The sequence below is a fragment of the Salvelinus sp. IW2-2015 genome, linkage group LG15 (assembly GCF_002910315.2).
Source record: "Salvelinus sp. IW2-2015 linkage group LG15, ASM291031v2, whole genome shotgun sequence".
NCBI classification, from domain to species: Eukaryota; Metazoa; Chordata; class Actinopteri; order Salmoniformes; family Salmonidae; genus Salvelinus; species Salvelinus sp. IW2-2015.
In genome coordinates this window covers 33,106,263-33,126,357 of record NC_036855.1, presented here as the reverse complement: position 1 = coordinate 33,126,357, position 20,095 = coordinate 33,106,263, and the positions used below count along the sequence as shown (strand labels likewise).

The 20,095-nt window shown below is 41.7% G+C and overlaps 1 protein-coding gene across 1 annotated transcript; it reads left to right on the top strand.

Moving 5' to 3' along the window:
* The first annotated feature begins 76 nt into the window (after positions 1–76).
* Positions 77–19,189, top strand: araf (A-Raf proto-oncogene, serine/threonine kinase). The gene is made up of 16 exons (XM_024001356.2): positions 77–417; positions 1,419–1,630; positions 5,200–5,303; positions 5,642–5,744; positions 5,977–6,131; positions 12,146–12,250; positions 12,492–12,636; positions 12,783–12,813; positions 12,925–13,052; positions 13,292–13,494; positions 13,705–13,881; positions 14,172–14,218; positions 14,902–15,020; positions 15,415–15,546; positions 16,522–16,656; positions 16,856–19,189. Exons 2-16 carry the CDS (start codon positions 1,520–1,522, stop codon positions 16,994–16,996), a joined length of 1,836 nt encoding a protein of 611 aa, XP_023857124.1. The 5' UTR covers positions 77–417; positions 1,419–1,519; the 3' UTR covers positions 16,997–19,189.
* The last annotated feature ends 906 nt before the right edge of the window (positions 19,190–20,095 follow it).

The following is a 20,095-nucleotide window of genomic DNA, read 5'->3' as shown; positions in this document are numbered from 1 at the left end:
TTTAATTTTTTAATTCACTGAGGATGGTCCTCCCCTTCCTCCTCTGAGGAGCCTCCACTGACATTGAGGCCCTAACTCCATTTATGGTATGCAGCTGTTTTGCTTTTTGCTTCTTCTTTTTGTAGTTTAATTTGACACATTCTGATGTAACAATGGTTCCCCTGAACCATGAACGGTAAACTGAATCATCCACGTAATTTGTCTGTGTAGCATACTGTGACATGAATGTATACAATGTAATTTTTTGTTGTTGCTTGTAACACCCGCCCCTTTATGTATCGATTCTGTCATCCAATGAGCGAGTGTAAATGTGAGAATGGACCAATACAGAGCGTGCATCACGGAGGTGTTCCGCTTTCCCAGAAATACTTGACAGATTCTACTTCAGATTGAGAGAATTCAAGATGGCTGCTCCAGGTAAGACTTTATTCCAAAAACCAAATATGCAATTAGTTGTTTATGAATGACTCGTTTTGCAGTGGTCTTTAATTGCCCAATATGAATAAAATAGTTGCTTATGCGTAAACAAGCTTTTCATTACTTGATAATGTCAGACCGCAAAAGTTGCAAGCTAACGCGCTACGTTAGCTCTGGCTTTACTAGCTAGCTTGCCATCTAGCTAACTAATCCCTTTCCGCCTCATGAAAGCGCTCACTCGAACGTGAAAAAACACCTGACAGGAATTAAGAAACTATTTATAATTTAGCCTCGTCGAAGCGGTATTGTCATTTCATCAAAATAATTATAAATGAATAGTAATCTAAAGTGGTTTACTGAGACAAATATGGCTTCCAAATTTTCGAAATGTCATATTGCTAAGCAGTCAAATCACACTATGCTAAACTAGGATACGTAAGTAGTTATCTTATTTGCTAGCTATAGCATTTGTAGATAGCTAATTACTTTGGGCTATGATGAGCCAACAACAGGGCTCTTACAATAACGTTACTGGTTAGTGCCATTTCGCATACACATGAAATGTTTCCAGCTCAGAGTAAAAGTGCAGCGATACATAGTGTAACGTTAGCTAATGTTAGCTAGATGTCTAGGCTATGAAAAGTTGTCTATAAAGCTACTATAGCTGGTTAGCTAGTACATTTAGTTGACGTGTCAAAATAGTAATATTTTCATATGAGAAATAACGGTTGCTCGAATCATTGACAATTTACACCAGCTCACTTGTGTGGTGCAAACAACCCTAACAGTCAATGATTTTATTGTGAGCAGCTGGATTTTGGAATGTCAAAATGAGGCCTCTTCTGTTTATTTACCAGTTCTGTACACACACCAGTGTGGTATCATCCTAGCTAGTTGCAACATACTCTGTCGATCTAAGATCATGATTATGGGCACATTTGTTTCACTCGGTCATTGGCGTCAGATGGATTGTTGCTAATTAGTAGCACTGTTTGTCTCAGGTTCCAGGTAAGGGCTCACTCCCCCGGATCCCCAGTGCATGAAGTTCTCCTGTTGTTGAAGGATCTCAGTGCTGCCTCCCTTGCTCTTCTTGCCTGTCATTATGTCCTCAAACTCTTCCTCCTGCTCCTCCTCGGGAGAGACTAGTCCGGAGGACGTGCCCCGAGGTGGGGGCACCATCCGTGTCTTCCTCCCCAATCAACAGAGGACCGTGGTAAGACATTCAGAATAATCTCTTGGGGCCCTCACATTCAAGTACATTTTAATTATTTTCAACAGTAATATTTCACGACTTTTTAATGACTAGGCCCAACCCCTACGCAGCAGACAGTTAATGTTGTGCACCAGCTGGTGCCTAAGGCCCAGTTCCAATTTCTCATCTTGTCTCTCAAACATGAGAACCCATTAGGGTTGGGCGGTGTACCGTATATACAGTATCCCGGGGTGTTTTGAAATGCCCTAGATATGATTTTCCAAAACTATTTTTAAATACATTTTAATATTTGTATGTTTTAAATAATTACCTGCAGTCAACTTGTGCACTTGGTAATACACTATATATGCAAAAGAATGTGGACACCCCTTCAAATTAGTGGATTCAACTATTTCAGCCACACCCATTGTTGACAGGTGTATAAAATCGAGCACACAGCCATGCAATCTCCAAAGGCGAACATTGGCAGTAGAATGGCCTTACTGAAGAGCTCAGTGACTTTCAACGTGGCACTGTCATAGGATGCCACCTTTCCAACAAGTCAGTTCATCAAATGTCTGCCCTGCTAGAGCTGCCCCGGTCAACTGAAAGACTGTTATTGTGAAGAGGAAACGTCTAGGAACAACAACAGCTCAGCCAGGAAGTGGTAGGCCACACAAGCTCACAGAATGGGACGCTGAGTGCTGAAGTGCGTATCGTGTAAAATAATTCTGTTAGTCGAGAGCTTTTTGAAATGGGTTTCCATGGCTGGGCAGCCGCACACAAGCTTAAGATCACCATGTGCAATGCCAAGCGTCGCCTGGAGTGGTGTAAAGCTCGCCACAATTGGTCTCTGGAGCAGTGGAAATGCGTTCTCTGGCGTGATGAATCACGCTTCACTATTTGGCAGTCTGTAGGACGAATCTGGGTTTGGTGGATGCCAGGAGAACGCTACCTGCCCAAATGCATAGTGCCAACTGTAAAGTTTGGTGGAGGAGGAATAATGGTCTGGGGCTGTTTTTCATGGTTTGGGCTAGGCCCCTTAGTTTCAGTGAAGGGCAATTTTAACACTACAGCATACAATGACATTTTATACTATTCTGTGCTTCCAACTTTGTGGCAACAGTGTGGGGAAGGCCCTTTCCTGTTTCAGCATGACAATGTCCCCCGTGCACAAAGTGAGGTCCATACAGAAATGGTTTGTCAAGATTGGTGTGGAAGAACTTGACTGGCCTGCACAGAAACCTGACCTCAACCCAATTGAACACCTTTGGGATTAATTGAAACGCTGACTGCGAGCCAGGCCTAATCGCCCAACATCAGTGCCCGACCTCACTAATGGTCTTGTTGCTGCGGGGACTTTCTTCCATTCAGCCATCTTCCAACATCTAGTGGAAAGCCTTCCCAGAAGATTGGAGGCTGTTATAGCTGCAAGGGGGGACCAACTCCATAATAATGCTCATGCCTTTGGAATGAGCAGGTGTCCACATACTTCTGGTCATGTAGTGTAGATAAAGCAGATCATGGTCATAATTTCGCCTGTTAGAATGTTTTATTATGAAGCTTACTTCATAATAAAACATAATTCTAGTTTCAACAGTTTTTGGGGGGGGTTGAATTGAAAAAGTACCGACGTTTCCAGATATCATGCAACATTATTATATTGGCAAGAGCAACGTGTAGCTCTGGTGTGATGTGATCACATTAGCTAAATTGATACATTGCTGTACTGATGCATTGCAAATGTAAAAAAAAACAGGCAGAGAGAAATTCAGTAATTCACACAACAAACCCACAGTCAGTGGCAGTGTCCCAGATAACAATCTCTATTGGTCAAAAGCTTATCTTCGCATGTGAAAATACTCAAAAAGCAAACATGTTCCACATAAATAATTGGCGGATTGCCAGGACGATATTTCTCAATTGGCAATGAACAGTGTCATAAACAAAACATATGCTGGTATATATTGAGACTTGTTGAGAAAGTGTCTTTAGTAGTAAATGTTTGCATGCACTTATCATTTGCCTAGAATCCGTTATGGGGATTCATCGCTATTGGTAAGAATTTTGTTTGTTTTCTGTTAAGTGAACAGAGCCAGTTTACGTTTGAAAAGAATTGCTCCCCTACCTGTAATACTGTATATCCCGGGATGGCAGATAATGAAGGTATGGAAATTTGCATACCGACCAACCCTAGAACCTATTGGGGCAGAAGCCGTGAGTTGTTTTTAATTTTGATGGCCAGATGTCTAGCAACAATGACCAGAAACTGTCATGTGGGGAGTTGCGAGTGGCTTTTGATACCATGTTTTGACTGTTTTCATGTCAATGCTAAAATTCGCTAGCTAGCTAACCAACAACTGTAACGATGTACACTACATTACCAAAAGTCTTGCACATCGAACATCTCATTCCAAAATCATGTGCGTTTAATATGGAGTCAGTACCCCCTTTGTTGCAATAACAGGTAAAGCTTTCCACTTGATGTTGGATTTGCTTCCATTCAGCCACAAGCATTATTGAGGTCGGGCACTGATGTTGGGCGATTACGCCTGGCTTGCAGTCGGCATTCCAATTCATCCCAAAGGTGTTCGATGGGGTTGAGTTCAGGGCTCTGTGCAGGCCAGTCAAGTTCTTTCACACCGATCTCGACAAACCATTTCTGTATGGACCTCGCTTTGTGCATGGGGGACATTGTCATGTTGAAACAGGAAAGGGCCTTCTCCAAACTGTTGCCATGAAGTTGGAAGCACAGAATAGTATAGGATGTCATTGTATGCTGTAACATTAAGATTTCACTTCACTGGAACTTAAGGGGCCTAGCCTGAACCATGAAAAACAGCCCCCGACCATGATTCCTCCTCCAGCAAACTTTACAGTTGGCACTATGCATTTGGGCAGGTAGCGTTGTCCTGGTATCCGCCAAACCCAGATTAGTCCATCAGACTGCCAGATGGTGAAGCGTGACTATCACTCCAAAGAACGCGTTTCCACTTCTCCAGAGTCCAATGGTGGCGAGCTTTACACCACTCCAGCCGACCCATTTCATGGGTTTCCATTTGACGATCTGAATTGTTGGAAAGGTGGCATCCTATGACGGTGCCACGTTGAAAGTCACTGAGCTCTTCAATAAGGCCATTCTACTGCCAATGTTTGTCTATGGAGATTGCATGGCTGTGTGCTCGATTTTTATACACCTGTCAGCAACGGATGTGGCTAGAATAGCAGAATCCACTCATTTGAAGGGGTGTTCACATACTTTTTCTATATATATATATATACACGTGTGTGTATTTTAGAGACAAGTGCTCATTGTGCAAATGTATTTCTTTTCAATAAACATAGGATACAAAATATAATTTACATGTCAACGATCTAAGCCAACCCTGTCTGTTTAGACCCATAATTTGTTGCTTAACAACCAACTGTCTACGTGACTTACAAAATTTCATAACTCTAAATGGTTTTTAGTGTTGTATTTTATCACGTGAAAGTAGTTATTTCTCTGACACAAGCAGCCACGTTCACATGCTGAACTAGCTTTCATAAAACTCTTATTTTGTTCAAACATCTACTATTTGTGTCTGCAGGTGAATGTTCGCCCTGGGCAGACCGTTTATGACAGTTTGGATAAAGCCCTTAAAGTAAGGGGCCTGAGCCAGGACTGTTGCGCTGTGTTTCGACTCCTAGAAGGGTAAGTGTCTGTCGTAGCCCATATGGCTCTGGTCAAAAGTAGTGCGCTATATAAGGAACAGGGTGCCATTTGTGACTCAGACATATTGTCAGTGTCATACTTTATGAACGGTTAACTAAACTGGCAGCCTGATTTGATTCCTTTTGGGTCACTCCACCTTTAACCTGATTTATAACACAATTTTTACGTTTTTTTGCTCAAACAATATTTCTTAACTTTCTATGTACAACCCCAGAATACATTTTTAGCAACTTTGTCTTTCATGGCAATACAGTTTTCTGATTCAGTTTTGTTCTCCCCATTTCCTTTGTCTTTTTATCCACCACCCCCTCCTGCAGTCGCAAGAGACTAACTGATTGGAACACTGACATCACCCCACTGGTAGGAGAAGAGCTGCTGGTAGAGGTGTTGGATGATGTCCCCCTCACCATGCATAACTTTGTAAGTAGCTCTTGTGATTGTTTCACTCTGTGTTCGTGTATTGTATGGCAACACCTCTTTTTCCAGTAGTGGTTACCACCACCACGTTTAATGAATGTGCTTGTTAGAATACTGGACCTTTCACTACTTTGCCACAAACCCTCGCCTCACTTTCCTTCTTAAATACTGCCCTATTGCTTCAATTGAAATGTCTGAAAAATACACACCATATTTAAAGTAATTTGTATTCCAGGTACGAAAAACCTTCTTTAAGTTGGCCTATTGTGACTTCTGTCACAAGTTTCTGTTCAACGGCTTCAGATGTCAGACATGCGGCTACAAGTTTCACCAGCACTGCAGCAGCAAAGTCCCCACTGTGTGTGTGGACATGGACACTATAACAAAACGGTGAGTGTCGAGGACATGGAGACGGAACAGGGATACTGTCCTAGATTGTATGAGTCAATAGCGTGGTGAGTCTCCAGTACATTGTGATAAAAGGTTTAAAATCCCACAATGTTCTTGATTTAATTTTGTTGTGCTTTTCACAGGGTGTCCACAGGTTATTAAGAAGTCTTATATTAATTTTTTTGATTTAGAGGTCTTACATCTTAAAATGTCTTAAATCCCATTGTCAAAGGTCTTAAAAAATGCGAAGGAGACGATTACAGTGTTTCCGTTATATTGTGCCGCTGCTTAATTGTTGCCACCACGAAAAATAAACCAAATTAAATAATCAAATACTGTAAGTGCAATTTCAAGATGTTCAAGAGCTATCCACATGTGCGCCTGTGTGTGTGCACGGCACGTGTGAGTCAGGCTGTTGCCAGAGCAGAGCAAGGTAGCCTATACAGTCGTGGCCAAAAGTTTTGAGAATGACACAAATATACATTTTCACAAAGTCTGCTGCCTCAGTTTGTATGATGGCAATTTGCATATACTCCAGAATGTTATGAAGAGTGATCAGATGAATTGCAAAGTCCCTCTTTGCCTTGCAAATTAACTGAATCCCAAATAAACATTTCCAATGCATTTCAGCCCTGCCACAAAAGGACCAGCTGACATGTCAGTGTTTCTCTCGTTAACTTCTTATGGCTGCATCCCGCTACCGGGATCGATATGACAACAGCCAGTCGAAGTGCAGGGCGCCAAATTCAAACAACAGAAATCTCATAATTAAAATTCCTCAAACATACATGTGTCTTATATCATTTAAAAGGTCATCTTGTTGTTAATCCCACCAAAGTGTCCGATTTCAGATATGATTTTCAGCGAAAGCACTACAAACGATTATGTTAGGTCACCACCAAACCACAATAAGCACAGCCATTTTTCCAGCGAAAGATAGCTTTCACAAAAAGCAGAAATAGAGAGAAAATTAATCACTAACCTTTTATCTTCATCTGATGACACTCATAGGACTTCATGTTACACAATAAATACATGCATGTTTTGTTTGATAAAGTTCATATTTATAACAAAAAATCTGAGTTTACATTGACGCGTTACATTCACTAGTTCCAAAAACATCAAGTGATTTTGCATTGCCGCATCGTTTCACCAGAAATACTCATCATAAATGTAGATGATAATATAAGTTATACACATGGAATTATAGATATACCTCTCCTTAATGCAACCGTTGTCAGATTTCCAAAAAACTTTATGGAAAAAGCAAATCATGCAATAATCTGAGACGGAGCTGAGAAACAATAGCCAAATTCGCCGCCATGTTGGGGTCAACAGAAACCAGAATAACATGATAAATGTTTCCTTACCTTTGATGAAATTCATCAGAATGCAGTCCTAGGAATCCCAGGTCCACAATAAATGCTTGATTTGTTCGATAATGTCCGTTATTTATGTCCAATTAGCTACTTTGGTTAGCGCTTTTGGTRAACAATTCCAAAGTCAGAAAGCGCGACCACTATAACGTGACGAAATGTCCAAAAGTTCCGTAACAGTCAGTAGAAACATGTCAAACGATGTACTGAATCAATCTTTAGAATGTTGTTAACATACATCTTGAATAACGTTCCAACCGGAGAATTAGATTGACTTCAGTTGAGCGATGGAACGGCGATGCCTATCACATGAACGTGCGTGTTCAATGCGTGGTCACCTCATGGCAGTGATTACTCATTCCTGTCTCCTTCGGCCCCCCTTCACATTAGAGTCATCAGACAAAGTTCTATTGACTGTTGACATCTAGTGGAAGCCTTAGGTAGTGAAAACTCATCAATATCTCGCTGTAATTTCAATGAGAGCTTGGTTGAAAATCTGCCACCAAAAATTCAAACAGGAAGTGGAACTTCTCAGGTTTTTGCCTGCCATATGAGTTCTGTTATACTCACAGACATAATTCAAACAGTTTTAGAAACTTCAGATTGTTTTCTATCCAATACGAATAATAATATGCATATATTAGCAACTGGGACTGAGGAGCAGGCAGTTTACTATGGGCACCTCTTTGCACCTTTCATCCAAGCTACTCAATACTGCCCCTGCCGCCATAAGAAGTTAACACAGGTGTGAGTGTTGACGAGGACAAGGCTGGAGATCACTGTCATGCTGATTGAGTTCAAATAACAGATTGGAAGCTTCAAAAGGAGGGTGGTGCTTGGAATCAATGTTCTTCCTCTGTCAATCATGGTTACCTGCAAGGAAACACATGCTGTCATCATTGCTTTGCACAAAAAGGGCTTCACAGGCAAGGATATTGCTGCCAGTAAGATTGCACCTAAATCAACCATTTATCGGATCATCAAGAACTTCAAGGAGAGAGCGGTTCAATTGTTGTTGAAGAAGGCTTCAGGGCGCCCAACAAAGTCCAGCAAGCGCCAGGACCATCTCCTAAAGTTGATTCAGCTGTGAGATTGGGGCACCACCAGTACAGAGCTTGCTCAGCAATGGCAGCAGGCAGGTGTGAGTGCATCTGCATGCACAGTGAGGCGAAGACTTTTGGAGGATGGCCTGGTGTCAAGAAGGGCAGCAAAGAAGCCACTTCTCTCCAGAAAAAACATCAGGGACAGACTGATGTTCTGCAAAAGGTACAGGGATTGGACTGCTGAGGACTGGGGTAAAGTCATTTTCTCTGAATCGCATTTCCGATTGTTTGGGGCATCCGGAAAAAAGCTTGTCCGGCGAAGACAAGTTGAGCACTACCATCAGTCCTGTGTCATGCCAACAGTAAAGCACCCTGAGACCATTCATGTGTGGGGTTGCTTCTCAGCCAAGGGAGTGGGCTTACTCAAAATTTTGCCTAAGAACAAAGCCATGAATAAAGAATGGTACCAACACATCCTCCGAGAGCAACTTCTCCCAACCATCTAGGAACAGTTTGGTGACAAACAATGCCTTTTCCAGCATGATGGAGCACCTTGCCATAAGGCAAAAGTGATAACTAAGTGGCTCGGGGAACAAAACATCGATATTTTGGGTCCATGGCCAGGAAACTCCCCAGACCTTAATCCCATTGAGAACTTGTGGTCAATCCTCAAGAGGTGGGTGGACAAACAAAAACCCACAAATTCTGACAAACTCCAAGCATTGATTATGCAAGAATGGGCTGCCATCAGTCAGGATGTGGCCCAAAAGTTAATTGACAGCGTGCCAGGGCGGATTGCAGAGGTCTTCAAAAAGAAGGGTCAACACTGCAAATATTGACTCTTTGAATCAACTTCATATAATTGTCAATAAAAGCCTTTGACACGTATGAAATGCTTGTAATTATACTTCAGTATTCCATAGTAACATCTGACAAAAATATCTAAAGACACTGAAGCAGCAAACTTTGGAAATTAATATTTGTGTCATTCTCAACTTTTGGCCACGACTGTACAGTTTGATAGACAACATTAACTAAAGCTGGGATGATAAACTGTCCTCTTACCAATGCAATGTTTTTTTATGTCGGTGATTAGGCTACACAACGTTCCTGGTGATTTTTTGGGGTTCTAAAACCATTTTTGTAGAACAGTAATGTGCATTAGCCTGCTTCCTGCAATGAAAGCAAATCAAATTTTATTTGTCACATGCACCGAATACAACACGTGTAGTAGACCTTACAGTGAAATGCTTACTTACAAGCCCTTAACCAACAATGCTGTTTTTTTTTTTAAATACCTTAAAAGTAACAAATTGAAAGTAAAAATAATTAAAGAGCAGCTGTAAAATAACAATAGCGAGGCAATGTACAAGGGGGTACCGGTACAGAGTTAATGTGCGGGGGCACCGGTTAGTCGTGGTAATTGAGGTAATCTGTACATGTAGGTAGAGTTATAGCATCTGCCCTATCCCTGTTTTTCTGGTGAAGAGAGATTAATTCTGATAAGCGTGATGTAGTGCACGATATATTCGATTTTTCGTTCAATGTGTTTCCATCGTACCTTCAACTCTAGCGATACTTTTGTCACAAACTGTTGCGTTAAATAGCAAATGTGCCCACTCTGGTCTTGGCACGTGCTCTCTAGCCAACAGCTTGCGGGTAGGCTAGTCTACATGAGATAATTATGGATAAGAGCGAGAACATTTTTATTTGTCAAACTGCAGTCAAGCATCAATCATCATATCACTGGAATATAACACCTTAGAAATTTTATGGAAAGGAGCTTCAAGCTCACCATGCACTTTCACCACCCTGTGAAGTTCATTAACTTATTTAATCTGTAGCCTAATAAATTGCATAGTTTTCCAAGTCATAGTGGGAGGACCACACACACCAAATCATCACGTCACTCCGTGTTTCATTCGATATGATGGTTATTATATCAGTATTTGTGCTTACACCACAATTTGGCGCATAATACATTTTACAGACACCAAAAGATCCCACCGTGTCGAACGAACAAATGATCTGTCGGCATTTATAAAATTGTACCGAACCTACCTGTTTTCATCAAACCTGTCATGATTTATTTTTATTCAGTGTGATTTTACTCGCATAAAAACTGGATGGAAACGTGGTTATCCAGGCTATCCAGTGAATACATCAAGTAGCCGACAGTGCATTCGGAAAGTATTCAGACCCCTTGACTTTTTCCACATTTTGTTACGTTACAGGCTTATTCTAAAATGGATTTAATTGTTTTTTTCCTCATCAATCTACACACAATACCTTATAATGACAAAGCAAAAGCAGGTTTCTAAAATAAGGCTGTAATGTAACAAAATGTAGAAAAAGTCAAGGGGCCTGAATACTTTCCGAATGCACTGTATATAGGCCTACCAATAATACGTTTTGTTAGGATATTTACATTTACCGTTAGATTAATTGCATGGCTAAAGCAATCTTTTCATATTTAGAGTTAGCAATCTAGCTAATGTGTTTTGAGTTCCCACTTCCTCCACTTCCTTTACAACTCAGGTTGTAAATGATGTAGCATAGGATATAGCCTAGTACAATATACATAAACACATGCAGGCAAATTAATCTCTAAAGAGACGGAAATATATCTGATTATTTTGAATAGCCATCATGTATTCCCTGAGCATGTTAGCTATTTCATCTAACTTCTTTCAGGTCTTACTTGGCACTGGAAAAAGTATGTCTAGAGCATCCTGCTTAGCTACCTTGCCTCAAAGTATAGGCATTTGATACATGATTCACTGAATGAGTTTTTTGGGGGGGTGACTTTTTGGGTGTAGGCTTATGGTCTAATGTTATAGAATAATACCTCCGGGAGAGCTACTGTGTGTGTAGACTTTGCTTCCAGCCCACTATAACACACAAGATTCTACAAATCCACTGCTCAACAGGACCTTGTTAAGCTGGTCAAGGTGTGATCAAAAGCCTGCATATCCAGTGGCCAAGCTCTAAAGATGGAGAGCACATATGTTTTCTACAGTAACAGTGCTGTATATTTGACTTTAAGGCATTTTTTTCCCACAGTTATGGTATTGAGTATGATTATACTAAGCTAGTATTGATATCGAAGCCAAAATTCGAAACCTAGTTTGATCTAGCTAATGATTAGCCCACCAGGGTAGCCTAAACAAATGCAGATGGGGCACCCCATGCTTCAGCCATGTATAGCCTAGCCAGTAGCTACTATGCTACTACATCTGTCAGGCTCATTGCTAAGAAAGCACACCTGCCTGATAATATGAGCCATGTAGGCTATAGCCTTTCAATGGGCTAGCACTAAAAATAGTACTTTTTTACCTACATGGGCTCATTTCTGGAGGAGAATATTAGCATGCGTGTTGCATGCAGACCTCAGAATTGGCATTAAATTGAATTCCAAGTGGCATTAAGGTCTTTTAAAAAGTCTTGAATTCAACTTCATGGAACCTGCAGATACCCTGTTTTCACAAGGTCACTCATGTCACTTCATATTTGTTGTACTGTTAGCATTGTGTGACTGGAACAGTGCTCCTCACCACTTGTTTACCCTCTTGTGTGTACTGTACCTTGTTTCCAGGTGCACACCTAATCCTTGCCCAGATGAGTACCCTCAGATATCCATACTGTTGCCAGACAACTCCATATCCCAGAGCGACATAGCCTTAACCCCGGATCCTTCTGGGTAAGTGGATCTGAACCGTAGTCAAATGCATCCCAAATGGTACCCTATTCCTTATATAGTGCACTACTAGTCCCATAGGGCTCTGGTCAGTAGTAGTGCGCTATAAAGGGAATAGAGTGCCATGTGGGATGCAAGTCCCAGTCTAGGAACCATATGGTATTGGTGCCCCTCAAATGGATAACGGTAACTCTTCAAAAATGAACCTTAACCTGTACTGTTGTGCTCCTATGTTTTCATATAGGCACGGACTACTGTCCCCAACCTCGGCCTTCCGGTTCCCTCTGCCAGGTGGAGATGGTCAGTCCCTACAGAGGCATCGGTCCACCTCCACCCCCAACGTCCACATGGTCAGCACCGTGGGCCCTGCCGGTGTCAGCATCATAGAGGTGAGACAGTCACACCCACAATGTAGGGCCTGGTATTACACGCCAGGATTTACTATACAATGCAATTTCAGCAGTCCATTTATTACAGCTCATTTATCATCATTGGACGTTAGTGGTTATGCTAAGTTTTTTTGTTCTCTTTTTAGGATGCGTTAAAAATACAAAACAATACAATGGGTGAGATTTTAAAATGATCAGATTTATTTATTTGAGATTACTATTATTGAGATTATTCGCCCCTTGCAAGTGTTTTAATAACTTGCTCATTTGGTATTGTATTATATACAGTTCCTGAACCATCACCCAAACCCTCTACCAGCCCGCCCTCCCTGGGCTCCCCTGGCAGGAGACCCCCCAAATCCCCCTCAGAGCACAAGGAGCGCAAGCCCTCCTCATCTGACGACAAAAAGAAAGTGGTAAGTAGAAATTAGATATGCTGGCGGTACTAAAAGGCTTCTATGGAATGAGATTTTCATCTGGGGAAAGACCCAAAAATGTAAAGGTGACGGCATCAACGGTTGTTCCAGTCTTTTTTTGGAGATGCCATCACCTTTTTTAGAAAGTGATGTCCGGGACTCTGAGCCCTTGGTGTTTGCTGTTAATTAGTGATGGGGATGTTGTTGAAAATAGTGTTGAGTATAGGTTTGTGTTTTAGCACCGTGGCGGCTATAGAGACTCAAGTTACTACTGGGAGGTCCACTCGCGAGAAGTCAACATCCAGAAAAGGATAGGTGCAGGCTCCTTCGGGACTGTCTTCAAGGGCAAGTGGCACGGAGACGTGGCCATCAAGATCCTCAAAGTGACAGAGCCAACACCTGAGCAGTTGCAAGCCTTTAAAAATGAAATGCAAGTGCTACGGTGAGTAGCTGCCCTCTTCTTGTTACATTGACAAATTAATGAATGCTATTTTTATCAGGTCCTGGTATACCGGTATGTACATTACTCAATGACGGTGCTGTACCGGAATGTGGTGGATTGAGGAAACATGCAGTTTTAGGTGTGATATTGAGAGTTATGCAGTGTGTGTTGTGACTAATATTGCTCCATGGTGGGTTCCCTCCCCTGCAGAAAGACACGCCACGTCAACATTCTGCTGTTCATGGGCTTCATGACTAAGCCTAATTTTGCCATCATCACACAGTGGTGTGAGGGCAGCAGCCTGTACCGCCATCTGCACGTCTCTGAGACCAAGTTTGAGACCATGCGTCGCATCGACGTGGCCAGGCAGACAGCACAGGGCATGGAGTAAGGCTGCAGCTCTTTGCACACCGTTATTAAAGGGGAAATCTGGAATTTGTACATCTATTTTTGAACTTTTAAATTCTTGATTCGTAGCAATGGATTCTTGAATATAACTTAGAAATGCCTCATGAGCTGGGTTCAACTATCTTTTTCGTCACAACACGTGGTGCTTTTTAGTCGCACCTGAAAAGTAACAGATCTGTAGTTTTTTTTAAACGTTTTTTTTTTAAATCTTGACTGCTTTGGTATATTCAATTTTAAATAACATTAGTCTTTTTCCCCCTTTTTTTCAGTTATCTTCATGCCAAGAATATAATTCATCGAGACCTGAAATCAAACAGTATCCTTTCTTGAGCTGGGCTTTTCTCTCTGAAGATTAATACCATTATATGGATAAGAAGGCCCTGATCCTAGATCAGCAGTCATACTCTTACGACGGTTTATGAATATTGTCAGTGGTGAGGCTCTGTCAGAGCTTCCTTTACCTAGTGTAGGCCTTTGTGGTGGACCAGAAACTTAGTTGGCAGCCAATAAAGAATAACCACAGAAGTATTTTTAAACACCCCTTTTATTTTGTGTTTCTTTCAGTTCAGAGCTGTGCTAACCACTAATATTCATGTTTTTATAGTGTGCCACTGTGTGACAGTTGTGAAATCTATGCATCATGATTTGAGTGTTTTATGTTGCTTGGTGTGAGCCTGTTTGGCTTCAAACTGTGTCACAGCATCTCCTCTTCTTCCTCTTTTAAAGGCTAAGTAGAATGTGTTACATCAGGCTTTCTAGCAGATCCATGGAGATGTATTAGAACAAATTGATCTAACTCTCGTGTTTGTCACACTTCAACATAAAATGGATCAAATGTTTGTCAGCCCCATCAGAGAAAGATATTTTGTGTCCAAGTCTAGATCACCTTTGTAGAATGTTATCAATTTCACGTCTATTTAGATGTGTGATTGATTGGCTTTTCCAAATGTATACACCTACCAACCTACTTGCTGCCATGTTCCTGAGCTCTGTTGTCAGACATCTTCCTCCATGAGGGCTGGACTGTGAAGATCGGGGACTTTGGGCTGGCAACGGTGAAGTCTCGATGGAGTGGCTCTGAGCAGGTAGAACAGCCCAGCGGCTCCATTCTGTGGATGGTAAGTTACTGGCACTCCTGGGTCGTATTCATTACGGCACACTGTAGCAAACCATTTTGCAATGGAAAACGTTTTGCAACAAATTCAGGTAGTCCCTACCTGTTTCGGTCCGTTGTCTTCCATTTGGTGTCTAGGGAGTACGACCTAGATATCACTGTCTGGTATTGCGTGTAGCGTCATTTCACATCAACTGTCAATCTACATTTAGCCATGTGATTTTTTTATGTCTTGTGAGTGTTCTAGACTTTCAAGGGGTAGCATTTCTCTTGTGTGATATTATATTATTTTGGTATAAAGAAAACCGTTGTAACATCAGCTAGAAAAGGGACATTTTCTCAAAGGAAATATCTGCTTACGTCAGCTGTCCAATGATGTGTGTGTGTTTCCGTTGTAGGCTCCTGAGGTGATCCGGATGCAGGACGCCAACCCTTACACGTTCCAGTCAGACGTGTACGGCTACGGGGTGGTGCTGTTTGAGCTGATGTCGGGGACTCTGCCTTATTCCCAGATTAACAACCGAGACCAGGTGAGATAATGTTTTTTTTTTTTTACAAGTTGCAGCTTCAAGCACATATACTTACAATGAAATTATTAAATATGTAAGTATTACAAGTTTACAAACCACCATAAATATAACACTTGCTGAGAGGAGGATAGGAACTGTTTGACTCTTAGTATATGCACTACCGTTCATAAGTTTGGGGTCACTTAGAAATGTCCTTGTTTTTGAAAGGAAAGCACATTTTTTTGTCCATTTTTAAAATAACATCAAATTGATCAGAAATACAGTGTATACATTGTTAATGTTGTAAATGACTATTGTAGCTGGAAACGGCTGATTTTGAATGGAATATCTACATTTATCAGCAACCATCACTCCTGTGTTCCAATGGCACGTTGTGTTAGCTGATCCAAGTTTATCATTTAAAAAGGCTAATTGATCATTAGAAAACACTTTTGCAATTATGGTTAGCACAGCTGAAAACTATTGTCCTGATTAGAGGGCCTGTAATTGAACCCACAAATGCTGATGCTCCAGATACTCAACTAGTCTAAAGAAGGCCAGTTTTATTGCTTCTTTAATTAGAACAACAGTTTTCAGCTGTGCTAACCATAATTGCAAAAGTGTTTTCTAATGATCAATTAGCCTTTTTAAATGATAAACTTGGATTAACGAACACAGGAGTGATGGTTGCTGACAATGGGCCTCTGTACGCCTATGTAGATATTCCATTCAAAATCAGCTGTTTCCAGCTACAATAGTCCTTTACAACATTAACAATGTCTAAACTCTATTTCTGATAAATTTTATGTTATTTTAATGGACAAAACGTGCTTTTCTTTCAAAAACAAGGTCATTTCTTTGTGACGGTAGTGTATCTGAAGGGTGCAGCTAACATGCATGCTATGTAAGATAATTCACATTAAAACCTCTCATGCATAAAAAAACACGATACTGCTGTACTGTATATCGTGTTTACCAACCTGTCTTTCCTCTCAGATACTCTTTATGGTTGGGCGTGGCTACTTGTCTCCAGACCTCAGTTTGCTGTCCAGTAGCTCACCCAAGTCCATGAAGAGGCTCATCATTGACTGCCTGAAGTTCAAACGTGATGAGAGGCCCCTCTTTCCACAGGTGAGAGAGCACTGCCAAAGCATTTGTTGTGTGCTTGGTTTATCATAGTCAGCAACAAGAGGGTGTTTTACTTATTCCTCTCTTTACTTACTGTTCTCTTATTGTCTTATTTTATGCATGTCGGCCTCCTTGGTTTTTGCTGTTTATGAGCAGGAGTACATTTCCCAATTTATACAATGTTTGTTTTGTTTCGCCCCAGATCATGTTAGGCATTGAGCAGGTCCAGGACCTGTTGCCAAAAATTGAGCGGAGTGCCTCGGAGCCCTCCCTCCACCGGGCTGTCCATGCGGAGGAACTGAACCCACTCCTGTTCCACACCACTCGGCTGATGCCCCTGTGAGCTCTGCCAAGCCAGGCCGAGGAGTTGTCTGTCCTTCTGTCTGAGGGAAGAGACCATCACCACTGACGCCAACGCTGGCTGCATTACTCCCATGAGAGCGAGTCCACAGACAGCTGCCCATCTAAACACCCCCAGGACTGTGTCCCAAATGGCACTCTTCCCTCCATAGTGCACTACTTTTGACCTGGGCCCTATGGGCCCCGGTCAAGGTAATGCAGTATAAGGTGAATCGGCTGCTGTTTGGGACGCAACCCAGCATTCCCCTTCCTCTGGCACTGGTTGGGGCTCCTACAGACAACACCACCACCACCAAATGTAACCCCTCCTCACGCCGACACTCCACAGCACAACCCCCTGAGCCCTCAGACTCTCCCTACTACACATCAGAACCACACAGCTCCCCTCCCTCTCCCCCTGCTCACAGGCCTAGACACACTGGAACACATGCTGGCCTGGCCTGGTCAGAACCCCTACATTCCTATACTGTCACTCTACTGGCCAGGCCATGTCAGAACCCCTACATTCCTATACTGTCACTCTACTGGCCAGGCCATGTCAGAACCCCTACATTCCTATACTGGCCTGGCTATTGATTTCTCAAGGCTGCTTTTAAGTGCGGGACGCAAGACTTTGTAGTCACGTCAGTGTTTTGCGCTTTTGAGTGCAAACGATGAAAGAGAAATGCTTACAGAACAACAATGGCATGCACAGAAGATGACTTTCACTTGGTTGTTGTGACCATATTTTAAGTTATTGGTCCTTTTGGTCCCATAATGTTTTGGTTAATCATAGTGTCGTCGTGCAGTCTTAGGATATGACCATGAATAAGCTGCTATACAACATGGATTTGAAATGCCACTGTCGAAGACAAGCAGTTTGGGACTCAAGTTAACGGCGGCATCAAATGTGTACGGCACCATTTTAATAGACACAGCAGGGTCGTATTTATTAGTGCACACCAAAGCAAAACTTTTTGCAACGGAAATACGAAAACAAGAGCTTCTTATTGGACATGGTTAGGTAGTCCCTCCCTGTTTCAGTCCATTTTCTTTCATTTGGTGCCTAGTTAATATGACCCAGACCCGTATAAACCTTTGCATTGTTTCCAGTGAATACATAGGCTAGTTTAGCCCAGAGGCCTTCTGTATGGCCTGAAACCTGTAGTCTTAACAAGTAAAGAGTATTCTCAATGCTTTACATGCTTAAAGTCAGCTTGACTCTACATTGCACCATGGACAAGCACGTGTGCTAGCAAATCTGGTTGAAACAAGCTGCCTTACTTATATGTAGTTGCTTTTTGCTCATTGTGACACATGAAGCTTACTCATTATCAATCACGTGACACCTAGTTTATCTGAATCCTGCTTTCAATATAACTTTTATGGGGGTATAATAACTTGAAAATGTCAATGTTTGGAACGTTTGTTTTCTTAATTCCTGATTGTATTAGCTTTTACACTTTGACTGGCCTTTAGGAAATGGTAGCCTTTAACTTAAATGAATGACTTCTCCTCTTCCTGCTTTCAATTGCTGTTGATCGTGGGTTGCTACTTCAATTGAGTGTTGTACCTAGTGAAAGATGGTTGGTTGCTTGCTTGGTATTAACAGTGATTAGCCTATTGCCCTCAGACTCAACTCTGGACCCCGAAGCCAGTTCCATTGTTTTTTTTTTTTCATTGTTCCCCTCTAATCAGGGACTGATTTAGACCCGGGACACCAGGTGGGTGTAATTAAAGGTAGGACAGAAAAACAGAAGGTTCCGGGACGTAGGGTAAGAGTTGAATACCCCGGGCCTATTGGTTTCCTCCTCCTTTCAGTGAAAGTGCATTGATGGTTATTTTGAGTGAGGCTTTTTCAATTGATACTAAGTAGATTGCTCCATGGTGCAACTGGGATGGGATGACTGTTATTTGTTGCTGCATACTGGTTACAACGAGGGGCAGATTTGAATCATCAATGGTAACTTGTTATTTTTTGTGTCATGCTTAATTTGAACTAATCGTAACTGTGATTTTAACCCATAAGGGGTCTGTTTTTGGTCTTATGTATGCTGGAAATGGCTTGGACAGTAGAGGGCGTGATTTCGTAATACTGTATTTGACACGATCAATTTAAATTAGTGCAGAGTGTATTGTGGGGTGATGGTTACTGAACAAACAATAACTGACTTGTTTTTTTTTTTTACTATAAAAAGCAGATATACAGGTTTTTAACCTAGATGTTTTAATGTTTTCAAGAGGGGCTGGGTACCCTATTGTTATTTACTCATTCCAATTATGTTGGCTTGTGTGAATAGGTTTGACTTGGAGATTTTGGTAGACAAGGGTTGGGAAAGACTACATTTCTCATTTTATTTATTGATGTTATTGTCATTGCAGATAGCGGTGTGATACATCTGCTGTCATGGACCTTTTGGTGGATTAAATGTTTACTGAGTGATAAGAGCTCACTCTTTGCAGCATTTAAATCATGGATGGTTTGGGTTCTCTAACCTAGCGGAATGTACTTTCAAGACATGGTACTGTCTCAACCTACTCTAATTGAGCTTCAGATTTCTGATACTCTGTCATGCAAGTGCATTTAATTGGATTACATTTTCCTCTGCAACTCTAACTTCACCCATGGCTGTAGTGAGCACTGCATTATTTACTGGGGTGGAATAATGTGGTATATACCCCACTGAGGTGGTGTGTATATACCCCACTGAGGTGGTGTGTATATACCCCACTGAGGTGGTGTGTATATACCCCACTGAGGTGGTGNGGTGGTGTGTATATACCCCACTGAGGTGGTGTGTATATACCCCACTGAGGTGGTGTGTATATACCCCACTGAGGTGGTGTGTATATACCCCACTGTGGATTCAGTATCCTCCTGAGACTTGGGATACATTGTCGTTACCCTCCTCTGGTCAGACCCAGGAAATATGGAATGTCATTGAAGTGGCATTTATACTGTTATTAATGCAATATGCAGCGAAAGAAAGAGAAAGGCATGGAAAATCTGTTTTTGAAGACATTGCACATCAAACATTCATTTGTCCCAGGTGTAGGTCATACACAAATAATTGAATAGCCCAAAGGCTTTAGAATGAAACAT